The 21,641-nt window shown below is 46.4% G+C and overlaps 1 protein-coding gene across 6 annotated transcripts in view; it reads left to right on the forward strand.

Annotated features, from left to right (window-relative positions):
• Positions 1–21,639, forward strand: part of LOC139565982 (inosine-5'-monophosphate dehydrogenase 1b) — a 30,007-nt gene extending 8,368 nt beyond the window's left edge. For all 6 annotated transcript variants that reach the window (XM_071386745.1, XM_071386744.1, XM_071386746.1 and 3 more), the window contains 12 exons: positions 2,108–2,156; positions 4,808–4,909; positions 5,103–5,177; positions 5,319–5,613; positions 5,808–6,007; positions 15,815–15,905; positions 16,062–16,157; positions 16,836–16,979; positions 17,616–17,760; positions 19,326–19,469; positions 19,656–19,739; positions 21,546–21,639. In XM_071386745.1, coding sequence (XP_071242846.1) covers positions 2,108–2,156; positions 4,808–4,909; positions 5,103–5,177; positions 5,319–5,613; positions 5,808–6,007; positions 15,815–15,905; positions 16,062–16,157; positions 16,836–16,979; positions 17,616–17,760; positions 19,326–19,469; positions 19,656–19,739; positions 21,546–21,567 — 1,447 coding nt within the window. In that variant the 3' untranslated portion in view covers positions 21,568–21,639. The remainder of the gene's footprint in view (positions 1–2,107; positions 2,157–4,807; positions 4,910–5,102; positions 5,178–5,318; positions 5,614–5,807; positions 6,008–15,814; positions 15,906–16,061; positions 16,158–16,835; positions 16,980–17,615; positions 17,761–19,325; positions 19,470–19,655; positions 19,740–21,545) is intronic.
• Positions 21,640–21,641: the final 2 nt, after the last annotated feature.

The following is a 21,641-nucleotide window of genomic DNA, read 5'->3' on the forward strand; positions in this document are numbered from 1 at the left end:
AATTAATCAATGCAGTCATTTTTTGTCAATGGCTTCATGGGATGATTCCATGATGATGTCTTATGATCACAGCCACCTAATCATCCTCGGCTTCTAATTAGCCCCATTCAACCCCCTCATCTCTCCAACGCAATTCTCCCCCAGGACATTGGTGTAGAAGACAATGTATTCTCAATCCACTTACGTGGCAAAGGGACGAGAAATGAAAGATTACAATCGTGACATAATTCTACATGTGTAGTGCACTGCCTCTGCAGAAGTGTAGCGTAGAACAAGGTTATGAAGTAGTGCTATCCAGGCTGGTGTCAAAAATGTCTTGCATGAAATGAAGATGAATCAAGTCGCACCCAGCATTACTAGGGCCTGAAACTGTTTTCATAACAGATGTCATGCAATAGATATTTATACATTAATAGTATGCAAGACTAGACAGGTGAGTGCACTCTAAATCAGATCTACCCACTTTCTCTACTTAGTGGTTGAAGGGTCATAATAATGTCTAACTCGGGCAGTTTGTGGTTGTCTACACCACGGGTGTGGCCGAAATGGCATCATGCATTTGTCCACATTCAACATTCGAATGCAAACCATATTGAAAGGTAGCCAGTGTTGTCTTTGGTATTTAAAACCCTAATGTGTCACGTGTGCCAAGTCACACTCTAGTTAGTTCTTCTCGAATGCCGTATATAATTATTTCCTCCAGTGGACAAAACATACATTTGAACCTGGACAAAAAAACTATTTCATTGCGTTTAGGTGGAGTGCCATCTTCACAAGGGAAGTCCTAATCTAGGTCTTAGTCATCAAGATCCCATTTTCCACATATTTTCTGTTGCATTCTGGGTCAACCTGGCCGCTTAAGTATAGGTTACAGGTTAAACCCAAGTGACAACTGTAACTCGCATTCTGTAATGGAAATTGGTGGCAAAACTCTAAAATGGCTGCTTATCAACTGATCCAGTGACACTTTTTACCATTTAGCTCATGCTGGTTAGGAGTTGGTCTGGCTAGTGAGAGCTGATCCAGAATCAGCGGAGGTTTGTGGTTTCCTTAAATGCTGGCAGATGTTTTCCCCTCTGCCTCCCTGTCCCAGACTGTGTTTATGTTTGTGAGGTGTCTGGCGGTTGCAGGAGGACCCCTCCCTGTCCCGTTTGGTAGACATATTTTAGGCCCCATCTTTTCACCCACACAGGCGGAGGAGAGAGGGGAATGGTCTGACGGATGATAAAGGACAGGGGGCCATTTTCTCTTTCAGTTTTTGTTTCTCTCGCTCGCTCCTCCCGTTCTGATTTAGAGCCATTCTCTCCTGCTCTCCATCTTATTCTGGTTTTCACTTTAACCCCCATCTCTCTCTCAGACAAAGACTCACTTATTCGTCTCTCTCTGTCCAGTCTGTTTTCACACCCATCTGCCAAACCACCAGATCCACCCATCTGCGAAAAAGACACATCATCCTTCTTTCTCCGTCTCATTTGCTCTCTACCGCTCTCTCTCTGCCTGCCATTGTGTTCATACAGTCTAAGAAATTAAGTTGAACCCCAGATGATTTTGCTAAGCACTGGACTAACAGGGTGAGACAGTGTTTCTCTTTAGACTAGAGTACAAGGCAAAGGGAAGGGGCAGCTTGATCAGCGATCACTAGAGGGCGAACTTATGAGCGTACAATTTTTGGGATCAAGACATTTTCTATTAGTTCTTAACACAAACTCACGTGTAGTTTAGTTTATTCAAATTTATATCACAGGCAACTTTCGGGTCAGACTCCTCAACCATTGCGAGAACTAGTTTTCCCTATATCGTTACCAGGCTCGGTCGAAGTGGCAGTTCTAGGGGCTAATTTGCACATATTCCCCTTTTGGCTTTCAACACTTCCTGCTTTGGACCCAACTCCAACATGGTGGAGGTACTTGTTAACTGAAATTGGGTGGGGAAAAGGGTGAGGGGTTTTTATAGGCCACTTCTGACCCAGTGTCACCAGTTGGCTGGCAGTTGCATTGCATTTCACTGCACTATGAATCTTGTAGTCCTCTTGTCTTAAGCCATCTTTCTTTAGCCATGACAACCTGTGAACCTTGACCCCTGACCTCTTGCTCTGTCTGTCTTTCAGCGACTTCCTGATTCTGCCGGGCTTCATTGATTTTACCTCAGACGATGTGGTGAGTAGTCCTCTCTTCTCTGACTGTCAAGACCTTCCAGAAAGCTAAGACAATTCAATATGGGTTTTGAGCTACAGACTACCCTTCGACCTACCTTCAGCCTACTGTTCTGTTCATGTGCTCAATTCCACTGTTCCGAGACCCTCTTCCCTAGCCCAGTCCTCTTAAGTGTTCACCGATAGAGTAATGGGTAGGTAGGTGCAAGCCATACGATGAAGGCTGCTCTTAGCCTGTTGAACTTGTTAGTGTTCTCCAGTTTTTTACAGTTTTTTTCATATAACCTTTATATAACTAGGCAAGTCAGTTAAGAACAAATTCTTATTTACAATGATGGCCTACCTGGGAACAGTGGGTTAACTCCCTTGTTCGGGGGCAAAACTACGAAATAAAAAAACTACACTTTTTTACCTTGTCAGCTCAGGGATTCGATCCAGCAACCTTTCGGTTACTGGCCCAACGCTCTAATCACTAGGCTACCTGCCTCCCCAGACTGGTTCTTCCAGATCTCTGAAAACTACAGGGATAATGACTGGGTGCACCAAGGGGGAGCAGTATTGCTTCCTACACATTCCTTATTATTTCAGCAGACACTCCTTGCCAGAGCCACGTCTGAAACCAAAGCCTTTTTACAGTATGCTGTGTCCACACAGATGCACAAACCACCCTCTGCATTCAAAGCCAAAACCTAATTCTGTAATTGCAGCTTTTCCAAAAATACATTTTGCTCTCAGCTTCCTTCGTCATCCCTAACCTCCTAGCCACCCTATTTTTACCAAGATGGCCTCCCACGCCTGGTCTCTCTCTCTCTCCCTCTCTCTTTCTCTCGCTCTCTCTACACAGTTGTGCCTGGTTGGTTGCTCACTCTTCTCTCAGGGGATGATGTGAGCGTTAATCTCAGGCTTTATGTGAAATCCCCCTGCCCTTCTCTCTCGTCCATCAGGAGTTTTTCATCTAATTTCTATCTCTAATCTCCTTTTTTGTCCAGACTAGAACACAGCCTGTCTGCGTTGTTGCCGTGGTGTTGTGGGTACTCCGTAGGGTTGTAACCTGGCCTATTTTCTTGACTGTGGAGTCAGTCTCTGATAACTGGGACGAGGCTGTGTCTGTCTCTCAACTGTGAATACAGTCAAAGTTCATGCAATAATATTTGTTTAGACTGTATTCTAAAATAGACACCCCACCCTCTTCCACACAGAGGTGTTTTATAAGTGTGAGGTGGGCCTCTGTCTGGTGTTTCAATGTGCAGAGGTGGTCTCTCAATTTTAAAGGTTAGTAGAAGTTGGCAGTTGAGCTAACAAAATGGCTGCCAGTGTCCAGTCTTTTTCTTCACCCTCCCATTTCAGAAACACAATAGTTGGTATGGTAGTTTACATTTGCCAAAGATAAGGGAGGAAAGCTCTTGGTGTCATAAAATGCACGCTCTGGTTTTCTCATGGGTGAGGAATGCCATGTTTTCCCTCCCAGCTGAGAAGACCGTGGAAGTGATTTTTATTTATTTTAGAAAAGGGAACTTTCCCAGTGTGTTGGCAGATAGTAACAAGGTCACGGCCTGATTGTGCAAAAACATTTGTCACATGCATCAGTTTAGTCAAAGCAACATCGGTCTTGTCTCTCTGATGACAGATTTTAAAATATATTTTTAATTTTATTTAACTAGGCAGTTAAGAACAAATTCTTATTTACAATAACGGCCTAGCTCGGATGATGCTGGGCCAATTGTGCGCCGCCCTATGGGACTCCCAATCACGGCCGGATGTGATGCAGCCTGGATTCGAACCAGGGACTGAGATGCAGTGCCTTACACTGCTGCGCCACTCGGGAGCCCAGATAAAATGCACCTGATAATTTACGTTCAGTCCAGATGGCGGTCTGCTTTCCAGTTGCATGTCCTTTACTTGCTGTTGCCACTCTCGTCTGAGACTTTGAGACTCATCGTCCAGTCAGCCACTGAAAGCATGCTTGAGAGCGTGACCAAAAGCTGTCATATTCCTTAGGCCAATCCACAAAGGACAAACTTGCTTGTTGGAGCATGTATGCCCCCTAGTGGACAACTGAGAAAGCAACCTTTACCATTACAAGCAATGATGGTCAAGGTTCTCTTTTCTTCATGAAGTAAATACACTCTACTCTGTATTAGAAATGAATAATATTGAGTATATTTCCTCAGTGTGGACATTTACACTCACTGCAACAGATTGTAATACCTCAATTGAGCCGACCAACCAGTGCTCCCGCACAGTGGCTAACCGGGCTATCTGCATTGTGTCCCACCCGCCAACCCCTCTTTTACGCTACTGCTACTCTCTGTTCATCATATATGCATTTTCACGTTAACCATATCTACATGTACATACTACCTCAATCAGCCTGACTAACCGGTGTCTGTATGTAGCCTCGCTACTGTATATAGCCTGTCTTTTTACTGTTGTTTTATTTCTTTACTTACCTATTGTTCACCTAATACCTTTTTTGCACTATTGTTTAGAGCCTGTAAGTAAGCATTTCACTGTAAGGTCGACACCTGTTGTATTCAGCGCACGTGACAAATAAACTTTGATTTGATTTAATATTATCTAGTGTGCTGAGTGACTGATTTCCTGAACATGTTGTGGGTTATTGAGCCAAGATGTCCTCCTTACTTTCTCCACCAGGACCTGACCTCTGCCCTGACCAGGAAGATCACCCTGAAGACGCCTCTCATCTCCTCCCCCATGGACACAGTCACAGAGTCATCGATGGCCATCGCCATGGCGGTAAGACCTTGCCGCCTGACATGCGAGCCAGTAAAACATATATATGCGTGTTTTCTATGCTAGAAATTACTGTGCGCTTTCCACGTCAGTCACATTGGAAGTGTTTTGTGTTGCTGGGGGGGAAACATACCATAAACAGTATTGCGGCTCCCAAAAGTGATTTTTATTTGTCGGATGTTTTTGATGCCTTTAGCTCATGGGAGGCATCGGCCTCATCCATCACAACTGTACCCCTGAATTCCAAGCCAACGAGGTCCGCAAGGTTAAGGTAAGACCCCATAAATGCCTATGAAAACATTTACCCTTTGTAGTTAATGACTTGCATCATTTTATGTTGATTGGTATTAAATGGGTTGCAGTGCATCTATACACATGATGGTTTATTAACAGATATCTGTTGTTTGTCCAGAGGTTTGAGCAGGGCTTCATCACAGACCCTCTTGTAATGAGCCCGCGTCACACGGTGGGGGATGTGTTCGAGGCCAAGACTCGCCACGGCTTCTCCGGCATCCCCGTCACCGAGACTGGCAAGATGGGCAGCAAGCTGGTGGGCATCATCACCTCCAGAGACATCGACTTCCTCTCCGAGAAGGACCACAGCCGACCACTGGAGGAGGCCATGACTAAGAGGGAGGAGCTAGTGGTGGCCCCGGCCGGTGTCACGCTGAAAGAGGCTAACGACATTCTACAACGGAGCAAAAAAGGTGAGCCAGTCGGTACAGTCCACGTCTATTGTCGCCTGTTTTCTGGTACGTTGTTCTATTGTATAATCCTCAACTTATTATTGATGAGGTTTTCTTTGGTTTGCTGTACAAGGTCGTTTATGAACTGTTTGAGGTTAGATGGCAGAATTACTTGGTCACCTTTTAACAAAGTCTCTTCGCTCTCCCCCCACCAGGAAAGCTGCCCATCGTGAACGACAGTGATGAGCTGGTGGCCATCATCGCCAGGACAGACTTGAAGAAGAACAGGGACTACCCCCTGGCCTCTAAAGACTCTCGCAAACAGCTGCTGTGCGGAGCCGCCATCGGCACCAGGGACGACGACAAGTACAGACTGGACCTACTGATGCAGGCTGGGGTCGACGTGGTCGTACTGGTGGGTTTGAGGTTGGGGTTATGGTTAGGATCCAGATGGGGTTTAGGTTGGGATTCGGTTGCGGTAGGTGGGAGGGTTGGGTTAGGGGTTGACCTGCATGCAGTTTAGGTGGACATGGTGGTTAGGGGTTGACCTGCATGCAGTTTAGGTGGACATGGTGGTTAGGGGTTGACCTGTTCATGTAGTTTAGGTGGACATGGTGGTTAGGGGTTGACCTGTTCATGCAGTTTAGGTGGACATGGTGGTTAGGGGTTGACCTGCATGCAGTTTAGGTGGACATGGTGGTTAGGGGTTGACCTGTTCATGTAGTTTTGGTGGACATGGTGGTTCGGGGTTGACCTGTTCATGTAGTTTAGGTGGACATGGTGGTTAGGGGTTGACCTGTTCATGCAGTTTAGGTGGACATGGTGGTTAGGGGTTGACCTGCATGCAGTTTAGGTGGACATGGTGGTTAGGGGTTGACCTGCATGCAGTTTAGGTGGACATGGTGGTTAGGGGTTGACCTGTTCATGTAGTTTAGGTGGACATGGTGGTTAGGGGTTGACCTGTTCATGCAGTTTAGGTGGACATGGTGGTTAGGGGTTGACCTGCATGCAGTTTAGGTGGACATGGTGGTTAGGGGTTGACCTGCATGCAGTTTAGGTGGACATGGTGGTTAGGGGTTGACCTGTTCATGTAGTTTAGGTGGACATGGTGGTTAGGGGTTGACCTGTTCATGTAGTTTAGGTGGACATGGTGGTTAGGGGTTGACCTGTTCATGTAGTTTAGGTGGACATGGTGGTTAGGGGTTGACCTGTTCATGTAGTTTAGGTGGACATGGTGGTTAGGGGTTGACCTGTTCATGTAGTTATGGTGGACATGGTGGTTAGGGGTTGACCTGTTCATGTAGTTTAGGTGGACATGGTGGTTAGGGGTTGACCTGTTCATGTAGTTTAGGTGGACATGGTGGTTAGGGGTTGACCTGTTCATGTAGTTTAGGTGGACATGGTGGTTAGGGGTTGACCTGTTCATGTAGTTTAGGTGGACATGGTGGTTAGGGGTTGACCTGTTCATGTAGTTTAGGTGGACATGGTGGTTCGGGGTTGACCTGTTCATGTAGTTTAGGTGGACATGGTGGTTAGGGTTGACCTGTTCATGTAGTTTAGGTGGACATGGTGGTTAGGGGTTGACCTGTTCATGTAGTTTAGGTGGACATGGTGGTTAGGGTTGACCTGTTCATGTAGTTTAGGTGGACATGGTGGTTAGGGGTTGACCTGTTCATGTAGTTTAGGTGGACATGGTGGTTAGGGGTTGACCTGTTCATGTAGTTTAGGTGGACATGGTGGTTAGGGGTTGACCTGTTCATGTAGTTTAGGTGGACATGGTGGTTAGGGGTTGACCTGTTCATGTAGTTTAGGTGGACATGGTGGTTAGGGGTTGACCTGTTCATGTAGTTTAGGTGGACATGGTGGTTAGGGGTTGACCTGTTCATGTAGTTTAGGTGGACATGGTGGTTAGGGGTTGACCTGTTCATGTAGTTTAGGTGGACATGGTGGTTAGGGTTGACCTGTTCATGCAGTTTAGGTGGACATGGTGGTTAGGGGTTGACCTGTTCATGTAGTTTAGGTGGACATGGTGGTTAGGGTTGACCTGTTCATGCAGTTTAGGTGGACATGGTGGTTAGGGGTTGACCTGTTCATGTAGTTTAGGTGGACATGGTGGTTAGGGGTTGACCTGTTCATGTAGTTTAGGTGGACATGGTGGTTAGGGGTTGACCTGTTCATGTAGTTTAGGTGGACATGGTGGTTAGGGTTGACCTGTTCATGCAGTTTAGGTGGACATGGTGGTTAGGGGTTGACCTGTTCATGTAGTTTAGGTGGACATGGTGGTTAGGGTTGACCTGTTCATGCAGTTTAGGTGGACATGGTGGTTAGGGGTTGACCTGTTCATGTAGTTTAGGTGGACATGGTGGTTCGGGGTTGACCTGTTCATGCAGTTTAGGTGGACATGGTGGTTCGGGGTTGACCTGTTCATGTAGTTTAGGTGGACATGGTGGTTCGGGGTTGACCTGTTCATGCAGTTTAGGTGGACATGGTGGTTAGGGGTTGACCTGTTCATGTAGTTTAGGTGGACATGGTGGTTAGGGTTGACCTGTTCATGCAGTTTAGGTGGACATGGTGGTTAGGGGTTGACCTGTTCATGTAGTTTAGGTGGACATGGTGGTTAGGGTTGACCTGTTCATGCAGTTTAGGTGGACATGGTGGTTAGGGGTTGACCTGTTCATGTAGTTTAGGTGGACATGGTGGTTCGGGGTTGACCTGTTCATGCAGTTTAGGTGGACATGGTGGTTCGGGGTTGACCTGTTCATGTAGTTTAGGTGGACATGGTGGTTAGGGGTTGACCTGTTCATGTAGTTTAGGTGGACATGGTGGTTCGGGGTTGACCTGTTCATGCAGTTTAGGTGGACATGGTGGTTCGGGGTTGACCTGTTCATGTAGTTTAGGTGGACATGGTGGTTAGGGGTTGACCTGTTCATGTAGTTTAGGTGGACATGGTGGTTAGGGGTTGACCTGTTCATGTAGTTTAGGTGGACATGGTGGTTAGGGGTTGACCTGTTCATGTAGTTTAGGTGGACATGGTGGTTAGGGGTTGACCTGTTCATGTAGTTTAGGTGGACATGGTGGTTAGGGGTTGACCTGTTCATGCAGTTTAGGTGGACATGGTGGTTAGGGGTTGACCTGTTCATGTAGTTTAGGTGGACATGGTGGTTCGGGGTTGACCTGTTCATGTAGTTTAGGTGGACATGGTGGTTAGGGGTTGACCTGTTCATGTAGTTATGGTGGACATGGTGGTTAGGGGTTGACCTGTTCATGTAGTTTAGGTGGACATGGTGGTTAGGGGTTGACCTGTTCATGTAGTTTAGGTGGACATGGTGGTTAGGGGTTGACCTGTTCATGTAGTTTAGGTGGACATGGTGGTTAGGGGTTGACCTGTTCATGTAGTTTAGGTGGACATGGTGGTCAGGGGTTGACCTGTTCATGTAGTTTAGGTGGACATGGTGGTTAGGGGTTGACCTGTTCATGCAGTTTAGATGGAAATGGTGGTTAGGGGTTGACCTGTTCATGTAGTTTAGGTGGACATGGTGGTTAGGGTTGACCTGTTCATGCAGTTTAGGTGGACATGGTGGTTAGGGGTTGACCTGTTCATGCAGTTTAGGTGGACATGGTGGTTAGGGGTTGACCTGTTCATGTAGTTATGGTGGACATGGTGGTTAGGGGTTGACCTGTTCATGTAGTTTAGGTGGACATGGTGGTTAGGGGTTGACCTGTTCATGCAGTTTAGGTGGACATGGTGGTTAGGGGTTGACCTGTTCATGTAGTTTAGGTGGACATGGTGGTCAGGGGTTGACCTGTTCATGCAGTTTAGGTGGACATGGTGGTTAGGGGTTGACCTGTTCATGTAGTTTAGGTGGACATGGTGGTTAGGGGTTGACCTGTTCATGTAGTTTAGGTGGACATGGTGGTTCGGGGTTGACCTGTTCATGTAGTTTAGGTGGACATGGTGGTTAGGGGTTGACCTGTTCATGTAGTTTTGGTGGACATGGTGGTTCGGGGTTGACCTGTTCATGTAGTTTTGGTGGACATGGTGGTTCGGGGTTGACCTGTTCATGTAGTTTAGGTGGACATGGTGGTTCGGGGTTGACCTGTTCATGTAGTTTAGGTGGACATGGTGGTTCGGGGTTGACCTGTTCATGCAGTTTAGGTGGACATGGTGGTTCGGGGTTGACCTGTTCATGTAGTTTAGGTGGACATGGTGGTTAGGGGTTGACCTGTTCATGTAGTTTAGGTGGACATGGTGGTTCGGGGTTGACCTGTTCATGCAGTTTAGGTGGACATGGTGGTTCGGGGTTGACCTGTTCATGTAGTTTAGGTGGACATGGTGGTTAGGGGTTGACCTGTTCATGTAGTTTAGGTGGACATGGTGGTTCGGGGTTGACCTGTTCATGCAGTTTAGGTGGACATGGTGGTTCGGGGTTGACCTGTTCATGTAGTTTAGGTGGACATGGTGGTTAGGGGTTGACCTGTTCATGTAGTTTAGGTGGACATGGTGGTTAGGGGTTGACCTGTTCATGTAGTTTAGGTGGACATGGTGGTTAGGGGTTGACCTGTTCATGTAGTTTAGGTGGACATGGTGGTTAGGGGTTGACCTGTTCATGTAGTTTAGGTGGACATGGTGGTTAGGGGTTGACCTGTTCATGCAGTTTAGGTGGACATGGTGGTTAGGGGTTGACCTGTTCATGTAGTTTAGGTGGACATGGTGGTTCGGGGTTGACCTGTTCATGTAGTTTAGGTGGACATGGTGGTTAGGGGTTGACCTGTTCATGTAGTTATGGTGGACATGGTGGTTAGGGGTTGACCTGTTCATGTAGTTTAGGTGGACATGGTGGTTAGGGGTTGACCTGTTCATGTAGTTTAGGTGGACATGGTGGTTAGGGGTTGACCTGTTCATGTAGTTTAGGTGGACATGGTGGTTAGGGGTTGACCTGTTCATGTAGTTTAGGTGGACATGGTGGTCAGGGGTTGACCTGTTCATGTAGTTTAGGTGGACATGGTGGTTAGGGGTTGACCTGTTCATGCAGTTTAGATGGAAATGGTGGTTAGGGGTTGACCTGTTCATGTAGTTTAGGTGGACATGGTGGTTAGGGTTGACCTGTTCATGCAGTTTAGGTGGACATGGTGGTTAGGGGTTGACCTGTTCATGCAGTTTAGGTGGACATGGTGGTTAGGGGTTGACCTGTTCATGTAGTTATGGTGGACATGGTGGTTAGGGGTTGACCTGTTCATGTAGTTTAGGTGGACATGGTGGTTAGGGGTTGACCTGTTCATGCAGTTTAGGTGGACATGGTGGTTAGGGGTTGACCTGTTCATGTAGTTTAGGTGGACATGGTGGTCAGGGGTTGACCTGTTCATGCAGTTTAGGTGGACATGGTGGTTAGGGGTTGACCTGTTCATGTAGTTTAGGTGGACATGGTGGTTAGGGGTTGACCTGTTCATGTAGTTTAGGTGGACATGGTGGTTCGGGGTTGACCTGTTCATGTAGTTTAGGTGGACATGGTGGTTAGGGGTTGACCTGTTCATGTAGTTTTGGTGGACATGGTGGTTCGGGGTTGACCTGTTCATGTAGTTTTGGTGGACATGGTGGTTCGGGGTTGACCTGTTCATGTAGTTTAGGTGGACATGGTGGTTCGGGGTTGACCTGTTCATGTAGTTTAGGTGGACATGGTGGTTCGGGGTTGACCTGTTCATGTAGTTTTGGTGGACATGGTGGTTCGGGGTTGACCTGTTCATGTAGTTTAGGTGGACATGGTGGTTAGGGGTTGACCTGTTCATGTAGTTTAGGTGGACATGGTGGTTAGGGGTTGACCTGTTCATGTAGTTTAGGTGGACATGGTGGTTAGGGGTTGACCTGTTCATGCAGTTATGGTGGACATGGTGGTTAGGGGTTGACCTGTTCATGCAGTTTAGGTGGACATGGTGGTTCGGGGTTGACCTGTTCATGTAGTTTAGGTGGACATGGTGGTTAGGGGTTGACCTGTTCATGTAGTTTAGGTGGACATGGTGGTTAGGGGTTGACCTGTTCATGTAGTTTAGGTGGACATGGTGGTTAGGGGTTGACCTGTTCATGTAGTTTAGGTGGACATGGTGGTTAGGGGTTGACCTGTTCATGTAGTTTAGGTGGACATGGTGGTTAGGGGTTGACCTGTTCATGCAGTTTAGGTGGACATGGTGGTTAGGGGTTGACCTGTTCATGTAGTTTAGGTGGACATGGTGGTTCGGGGTTGACCTGTTCATGTAGTTTAGGTGGACATGGTGGTTAGGGGTTGACCTGTTCATGTAGTTATGGTGGACATGGTGGTTAGGGGTTGACCTGTTCATGTAGTTTAGGTGGACATGGTGGTTAGGGGTTGACCTGTTCATGTAGTTTAGGTGGACATGGTGGTTAGGGGTTGACCTGTTCATGTAGTTTAGGTGGACATGGTGGTTAGGGGTTGACCTGTTCATGTAGTTTAGGTGGACATGGTGGTCAGGGGTTGACCTGTTCATGTAGTTTAGGTGGACATGGTGGTTAGGGGTTGACCTGTTCATGCAGTTTAGATGGAAATGGTGGTTAGGGGTTGACCTGTTCATGTAGTTTAGGTGGACATGGTGGTTAGGGTTGACCTGTTCATGCAGTTTAGGTGGACATGGTGGTTAGGGGTTGACCTGTTCATGCAGTTTAGGTGGACATGGTGGTTAGGGGTTGACCTGTTCATGTAGTTATGGTGGACATGGTGGTTAGGGGTTGACCTGTTCATGTAGTTTAGGTGGACATGGTGGTTAGGGGTTGACCTGTTCATGCAGTTTAGGTGGACATGGTGGTTAGGGGTTGACCTGTTCATGTAGTTTAGGTGGACATGGTGGTCAGGGGTTGACCTGTTCATGCAGTTTAGGTGGACATGGTGGTTAGGGGTTGACCTGTTCATGTAGTTTAGGTGGACATGGTGGTTAGGGGTTGACCTGTTCATGTAGTTTAGGTGGACATGGTGGTTCGGGGTTGACCTGTTCATGTAGTTTAGGTGGACATGGTGGTTAGGGGTTGACCTGTTCATGTAGTTTTGGTGGACATGGTGGTTCGGGGTTGACCTGTTCATGTAGTTTTGGTGGACATGGTGGTTCGGGGTTGACCTGTTCATGTAGTTTAGGTGGACATGGTGGTTCGGGGTTGACCTGTTCATGTAGTTTAGGTGGACATGGTGGTTCGGGGTTGACCTGTTCATGTAGTTTTGGTGGACATGGTGGTTCGGGGTTGACCTGTTCATGTAGTTTAGGTGGACATGGTGGTTAGGGGTTGACCTGTTCATGTAGTTTAGGTGGACATGGTGGTTAGGGGTTGACCTGTTCATGTAGTTTAGGTGGACATGGTGGTTAGGGGTTGACCTGTTCATGCAGTTATGGTGGACATGGTGGTTAGGGGTTGACCTGTTCATGTAGTTTAGGTGGACATGGTGGTTAGGGGTTGACCTGTTCATGCAGTTTAGGTGGACATGGTGGTTAGGGGTTGACCTGTTCATGTAGTTTAGGTGGACATGGTGGTCAGGGGTTGACCTGTTCATGCAGTTTAGGTGGACATGGTGGTTAGGGGTTGACCTGTTCATGTAGTTTAGGTGGACATGGTGGTTAGGGGTTGACCTGTTCATGTAGTTTAGGTGGACATGGTGGTTCGGGGTTGACCTGTTCATGTAGTTTAGGTGGACATGGTGGTTAGGGGTTGACCTGTTCATGTAGTTTTGGTGGACATGGTGGTTCGGGGTTGACCTGTTCATGTAGTTTTGGTGGACATGGTGGTTCGGGGTTGACCTGTTCATGTAGTTTAGGTGGACATGGTGGTTCGGGGTTGACCTGTTCATGTAGTTTAGGTGGACATGGTGGTTCGGGGTTGACCTGTTCATGTAGTTTTGGTGGACATGGTGGTTCGGGGTTGACCTGTTCATGTAGTTTAGGTGGACATGGTGGTTAGGGGTTGACCTGTTCATGTAGTTTAGGTGGACATGGTGGTTAGGGGTTGACCTGTTCATGTAGTTTAGGTGGACATGGTGGTTCGGGGTTGACCTGTTCATGTAGTTTAGGTGGACATGGTGGTTCGGGGTTGACCTGTTCATGTAGTTTAGGTGGACATGGTGGTTCGGGGTTGACCTGTTCATGTAGTTTAGGTGGACATGGTGGTTCGGGGTTGACCTGTTCATGTAGTTTAGGTGGACATGGTGGTTCGGGGTTGACCTGTTCATGTAGTTTAGGTGGACATGGTGGTTCGGGGTTGACCTGTTCATGTAGTTTAGGTGGACATGGTGGTTAGGGGTTGACCTGTTCATGTAGTTTAGGTGGACATGGTGGTTAGGGGTTGACCTGTTCATGTAGTTTAGGTGGACATGGTGGTTCGGGGTTGACCTGTTCATGTAGTTTAGGTGGACATGGTGGTTAGGGGTTGACCTGTTCATGTAGTTTAGGTGGACATGGTGGTTCGGGGTTGACCTGTTCATGTAGTTTAGGTGGACATGGTGGTTAGGGTTGACCTGTTCATGTAGTTTAGGTGGACATGGTGGTTAGGGGTTGACCTGTTCATGTAGTTTAGGTGGACATGGTGGTTAGGGTTGACCTGTTCATGTAGTTTAGGTGGACATGGTGGTTAGGGGTTGACCTGTTCATGTAGTTTAGGTGGACATGGTGGTTAGGGGTTGACCTGTTCATGTAGTTTAGGTGGACATGGTGGTTAGGGGTTGACCTGTTCATGTAGTTTAGGTGGACATGGTGGTTAGGGGTTGACCTGTTCATGTAGTTTAGGTGGACATGGTGGTTAGGGGTTGACCTGTTCATGTAGTTTAGGTGGACATGGTGGTTAGGGGTTGACCTGTTCATGTAGTTTAGGTGGACATGGTGGTTAGGGGTTGACCTGTTCATGTAGTTTAGGTGGACATGGTGGTTAGGGTTGACCTGTTCATGCAGTTTAGGTGGACATGGTGGTTAGGGGTTGACCTGTTCATGTAGTTTAGGTGGACATGGTGGTTAGGGTTGACCTGTTCATGCAGTTTAGGTGGACATGGTGGTTAGGGGTTGACCTGTTCATGTAGTTTAGGTGGACATGGTGGTTAGGGGTTGACCTGTTCATGTAGTTTAGGTGGACATGGTGGTTAGGGGTTGACCTGTTCATGTAGTTTAGGTGGACATGGTGGTTAGGGTTGACCTGTTCATGCAGTTTAGGTGGACATGGTGGTTAGGGGTTGACCTGTTCATGTAGTTTAGGTGGACATGGTGGTTAGGGTTGACCTGTTCATGCAGTTTAGGTGGACATGGTGGTTAGGGGTTGACCTGTTCATGTAGTTTAGGTGGACATGGTGGTTCGGGGTTGACCTGTTCATGCAGTTTAGGTGGACATGGTGGTTCGGGGTTGACCTGTTCATGTAGTTTAGGTGGACATGGTGGTTAGGGGTTGACCTGTTCATGTAGTTTAGGTGGACATGGTGGTTCGGGGTTGACCTGTTCATGCAGTTTAGGTGGACATGGTGGTTAGGGGTTGACCTGTTCATGTAGTTTAGGTGGACATGGTGGTTAGGGTTGACCTGTTCATGCAGTTTAGGTGGACATGGTGGTTAGGGGTTGACCTGTTCATGTAGTTTAGGTGGACATGGTGGTTAGGGTTGACCTGTTCATGCAGTTTAGGTGGACATGGTGGTTAGGGGTTGACCTGTTCATGTAGTTTAGGTGGACATGGTGGTTCGGGGTTGACCTGTTCATGCAGTTTAGGTGGACATGGTGGTTCGGGGTTGACCTGTTCATGTAGTTTAGGTGGACATGGTGGTTAGGGGTTGACCTGTTCATGTAGTTTAGGTGGACATGGTGGTTCGGGGTTGACCTGTTCATGCAGTTTAGGTGGACATGGTGGTTCGGGGTTGACCTGTTCATGTAGTTTAGGTGGACATGGTGGTTAGGGGTTGACCTGTTCATGTAGTTTAGGTGGACATGGTGGTTAGGGGTTGACCTGTTCATGTAGTTTAGGTGGACATGGTGGTTAGGGGTTGACCTGTTCATGTAGTTTAGGTGGACATGGTGGTTCGGGGTTGACCTGTTCATGTAGTTTAGGTGGACATGGTGGTTCGGGGTTGACCTGTTCATGTAGTTTAGGTGGACATGGTGGTTCGGGGTTGCGGGCGGGTTACGGCTGGGTTTCAGTTCTAATTGGCAGTAGACCGTGGCACTGCAGTGCAGACATGACTTGTTTTCTCTGTTTCTGCAGGATTCCTCACAAGGCAACTCTGTGTATCAGGTCAACATGATCAACTACATCAAACAGAAGTACAGCGAGCTGCAGGTGGTGGGTGGGAACGGTGAGAGAGGAGCGCTGGGACAGGATTTCTCACTATATGGCAGTTTCAGATCTTTGAGGGGCTATCAAGATCAGTCTTGGGGGAAAATACTTTAGACACTTACACACGAAACCTTTTTTCCTGCCGTCTGATGATGTTGTGTTCTGTCTCTTGTAGTGGTGACGGCAGCCCAGGCCAAGAACCTGATTGATGCAGGAGTGGACGCTCTGAGAGTGGGCATGGGCTGTGGCTCCATCTGTATCACCCAGGAAGGTAGCGACCCCCTGATACTATCAACGTTACAGGATCAATTCACATCTGAATGCAGGAGAGGATTGTTGCTGGTTTTAAATTTCAACCCACTTGCGGAATTGACTGAGTTGAAATGGAATTGACCCAACCCAGAATGCTACACCTTGAGTGCAGTGTGCGATTTGGAATAGTAGTATTACGACTAAATGTTATGATATATGAGTGTAGTGATATTAAGTAGAAATGTGATAATACGTGTAGGATTCTCTACCCATAGCAGCTGGCTTTGGATCAGTTCTAATGTAAGGTCAACCGCTGAAGCTACACAGCAAAACTGGAGAAGGATCAGAGGAGCGAGTAACCAACCAAGATGCTACGCTGGTTGCTAGTCTCTGTCGTCATGGTGATTTATGAAGGCTCTGTTCTCGGTTACCATGGCGATGACTTTCTCCACAGCATTACTACGTTCAGTAAATGATGGCAAACGTTTTTCAAGCGCAAAACAAACATCCTTATTGGAAGAACTTAGACATATTCAATCATAATTTTTTTTTACTGAACACTTCGATTCTGATAATATTACTTCCGTAAAAAAAATCCATCCATCCATCGGGCCCAACCGAACATCGCCTGACTACACCGGTCATAGGATATGTTACCATGGTAAGGTGACGCATTTCCTGTCTCCGTCTCCCGTAGTGATGGCGTGCGGGCGGCCTCAGGGCACCTCGGTGTATAAGGTGGCAGAGTATGCTAGACGTTTCGGTGTGCCAGTCATCGCAGACGGCGGCATTCAGACCGTGGGCCACGTGGTCAAGGCTCTCTCACTTGGGGCATCCACAGGTACCTTTCATTCACTTATTAATGAATGTGTTCACTCTTTCATAGTCATGCATTCATTACCATTCACTCTTCTGTTGTCACTTATTCACCCATTCATTCATTCGCTTAATCCTTCATTAACCCCTTTTATAGCATGCAGTAGGTCAATGTGGTTAATTTCATAGGCTAGAATAGGTGTATAGCAGGGCTGTCCAATGTCGGTCCTGGAGGGCCCAAACACTTCTGGTTTTCATCCTCTCTTTCTAATCAGGGACCCATTCAGACCTGGGAAACCAGGTGAACCAGGTGAGTGCAATTAACTACCAGGTAGAACCAGAAACCAGAAGTTTTTCAGCCCTTCAGGAACAGAATTGAACAGCCCAGGTCTATAGTCTTACAGTATCTTGATGTCTTAGCGCTAGTTTTCTGTTTACCACTGTTGATCTCATGTCTATTCCTCTAATCCACTGTTGATCTCGTGTCTATTCCTCTAATCCACTGTTGATCTCATGTCTATTCCTCTAATTCATTCAAAGCTGATTTAAAGCTAATGTGAAGCTAATCAATGTAACAAAACACTAGCTGTACTGACAGTTAGTTGGAGAAATGCTTACCAACCAATGACCTTGAGTTATGACCTCTTCCGCCCCTCCCCAGTGATGATGGGCTCGTTGCTAGCGGCGACCACGGAGGCTCCGGGGGAGTACTTCTTCTCGGACGGCGTGCGGCTGAAGAAGTACCGCGGCATGGGCTCTCTGGACGCCATGGAGAAGAGCACCAGCAGCCAGAAACGCTACTTCAGGTAGGGAGGACATCACACACTAGAGCTGCAGCCCAAATCACATCCTATTCCCTGGCCTGTATAGTGCACTACTTCTGACCTGGGGCCATAGGGAATAGGGTGCCATTTGGGACGTAGACTAACTCTTGATCAGACACTAGAACTCATAGGAGGGTTGGAATGAAGACCAGGTTAACCAAGTTGTTGCACATCAACTGTTGCTGACCTGTTACTGCTAGACGTTCCGCTAACGGAACCCCTCGACAACATCTGGTGAAATGGCAGAGCGCTAAATTCAAATTAAATTACTATAAATATTAAACTTTCATGAAATCACACATGCAGTACACCAAATGAAAGCTACACTTGTTGTTAATCCAGCCAACGTGTCAGATTTCAAAAAGGCTTTACGGCGAAAGCAAACCATGCTATTATCTGAGAATAGCACCCCATCAAACAAACACAGACAATCATTTCAACCCGCCAGGCGCGACACGAAACTCAGAAATATAGATATAATTCATGCCTTACCTTTGACAAGCTTATTCTGTTGGCACTCCAATATGTCCCATAAACATCACAAATGGTCCTTTTGTTCGATTAATTCCGTCGTTATATATCCAAAATGTCCATTTATTTGGCGCGTGTGATCCAGAAAAACACCAATTCCAACTCGCGCAACATGACTATAAAATATCTCATAAGTTACCTGTAATCTTTGTCCAAACATTTCAAACAACTTTCCTAATACAACTAGGTATTTTTTAACGTAATTAATCGATAAAATTTAAGACAATTTAAGATAAACTGTGTTCAATACCGGAGGAAAACAAAGTGGAGCGTGCTTTCAGGTCACGCGCCTCTAACAAACAGTACACTTCACTCAACCCTCATTCTGAACAGGGCTACTTCTTCATTACACAAAGGAAAAACATCAACCAATTTCTAAAGACTGACATCTAGTGGAAGGGATAGGAACTGCCTTAGAATTCTAGATTCCCATAAAAAACCCATTGAAAAAGAGAGTGACCTCAAAAAAAAAATCCTGGATGGTTTGTCCTCGGAGTTTCGCCTGCCAAATAAGTTCTGTTATACTCACAGACATCATTCAAACAGTTTTAGAAACTTCTGTGTTTTCTATCCAAATCTACTAATAATATGCTTATCCTAGCTTCTGGGCCTGAGTAGCAGGCAGTTGACTTTGGGCACGCTTTTAATCAGGATGTGAAAATACTGCCCCCTAGCCCGAAGACGTTTTAATCGCTGATGAATGAAATTAATATTTTATGTCTGATTATATACATGTATTTATTGGTTTGTCCTTAATTCAGACGGTTCACATTGTGATACAATATATGACAAATGTAAGTCATTTTCTCAAAACAAATGATGCCAACTTTCCAGGGTTTAAGCTGCTCTCTGTGCTCTCATTTGAGAATTTTGCTGTCCATCAGCAGTGTCTAAACCGTCTCTGTATTCTGACTGGCTGATTCCACAGCAGTGTCTAAACCGTCTCTGTATTCTGACTGGCTGATTCCACAGCCGTGTCTAACCCGTCTCTGTGTTCTGACTGTTTGATTCCACAGTGAAGGGGACAAGGTGAAGGTGGCTCAGGGTGTGTCCGGCTCTGTCCAGGACAAGGGCTCCATCCACAAGTTTATCCCCTACCTGATCGCTGGGATCCAACACGGCTGTCAGGACATCGGCGCCAAGAGTCTCTCTGTTCTGCGGTGAGTTGTGTGTGAGGGAGAGGGGACCAGTGTGTGATCTCTGATAGTAGTGTGTGTGAGGGAGAGGGGACCAGTGTGTGATCTCTGATAGTAGTGTGTGTGTGTGTGAGGGAGAGGGGACCAGTGTGTGATCTCTGATAGTAGTGTGTGTGACTGAGTGATCTCTGATATTGTGTTTTTCCACAGCTCCATGATGTACTCTGGAGAGCTGAAGTTTGAGAAGAGGACCACGTCCGCTCAGGTGGAAGGAGGAGTCCATGGACTTCACTCGTACGTTGGACTCTGTCTCCCCCCCCCCCCCACACACACACACACACACACACAGTGGAATTTAAATGTGTGTAGCAGTAGATAGCCATGACTTTTCTATGACTGATAATGTTGACTTTCTCAGACATCAGTCCTCTTCCTCTCTCTGTCTTTCACCATAGATGTTCTGTTGTTCCATGTAAGTACATAGACCTGTGAAGTGAAGGGTGTGGCCTAGTGGAGGGCCCCACATAGCCATTTGCATGTAGAACAACTCTTCCCTTGTTTCTACATTGAAGGGCTAAGTTTGAGCTTCTTCTTGATTAAATGATCCAGGTGGGAAATGTAAATCTTACCTTTAGAGAAGTGCTTCCCATCTTGATGTTTGAATCTGGCAGCTCGCCTATAATGACGGCTAATATGGCGATGTGACGTTCCCCTTCAGATTATTATCTTGTTAGTGGGAGGAGGAGTGCTCGCCATTACGTATTTCATCTTTGAATGGGTATGAATTATGGGAAGCTTTGTTAGTCTCCTCTCTCTGTCCACTAGCCTCCTTCCCTCCTCTCCTTCCCCAGTTATCCATAGGCCGATACCCCTGTAATAAATGTACTGGCAAGATGATATGGGATTTGTCAACCTTTGTTTTATAGTTGAATCAGTATGATATTGCTTAGACAGATTGATAGCTGATGTAGTAGGAAAGGGTAATTGATAAGTTCTATCCAGTTGTTTTAGAGCTGGTAATAGGAATTGTTTGGTGTTTTAGGACAGGTAATAGGAATTGTTTTGTGTTTTAGGGCAGGTAATAGGAATTGTTCTGTGTGTTTTAGGGCAGGTAATAGGAATTGTTCTGTGTGTTGTAGGGCAGGTAATAGGAATTGTTCTGTGTGTTTTAGGGCAGGTAATAGGAATTGTTTTGTGTTTTAGGGCAGGTAATAGGAATTGTTCTATGTGTTTTAGGGCAGGTAATAGGAATTGTTTTGTGTTTTAGGGCAGGTAATAGGAATTGTTCTGTGTGTTTTAGAGCAGGTAATAGGAATTGTTCTGTGTGTTTTAGAGCAGGTAATAGGAATTGTTCTGTGTGTTTTAGGGCAGGTAATAGGAATTGTTCTGTGTGTTTTAGGGCAGGTAATAGGAATTGTTCTGTGTGTTGTAGAGCAGGTAATAGGAATTGTTCTGTGTGTTTTAGAGCAGGTAATAGGAATTGTTCTGTGTGTTTTAGAGCAGGTTATAGGAATTGTTCTGTGTGTTTTAGAGCAGGTAATAGGAATTGTTCTGTGTGTTTTAGAGCAGGTAATAGGAATTGTTCTGTGTGTTTTAGAGCAGGTAATAGGAATTGTTCTGTGTGTTTTAGAGCAGGTAATAGGAATTGTTCTGTGTGTTTTAGAGCAGGTAATAGGAATTGTTCTGTGTGTTTTAGAGCAGGTAATAGGAATTGTTCTGTGTGTTTTAGAGCAGGTAATAGGAATTGTTCTGTGTGTTTTAGAGCAGGTAATAGGAATTGTTCTGTGTGTTTTAGAGCAGGTAATAGGAATTGTTCCGTGTGTTTTAGAGCAGGTAATAGGAATTGTTCTGTGTGTTTTAGAGCGGGTAATAGGAATTGTTCTGTGTGTTTTAGAGCAGGCAATAGGAATTGTTCTGTGTGTTTTAGAGCAGGCAATAGGAATTGTTCTGTGTGTTTTAGAGCAGGTAATAGGAATTGTTTTGTGTGTTTTAGGGCAGGTGATAGGAATTGTTTTGTGTGGTTGTTATATTGTTGATTATCATTGATCACTGATTGATGGTATCATTATTGTGTTTTCACGATGCCCTCTCTCTCTGCAGTTACGAGAAACGACTTTACTGATGGAGGGGCCAGAAAGAAGCGGACTAGGGCCGCCCCCGACGCCCCCACCCCTGTTGTGACCAAACGTAACCGCC

The sequence above is a fragment of the Salvelinus alpinus genome, chromosome 37 (assembly GCF_045679555.1).
Source record: "Salvelinus alpinus chromosome 37, SLU_Salpinus.1, whole genome shotgun sequence".
Taxonomy (NCBI): Eukaryota; Metazoa; Chordata; class Actinopteri; order Salmoniformes; family Salmonidae; genus Salvelinus; species Salvelinus alpinus.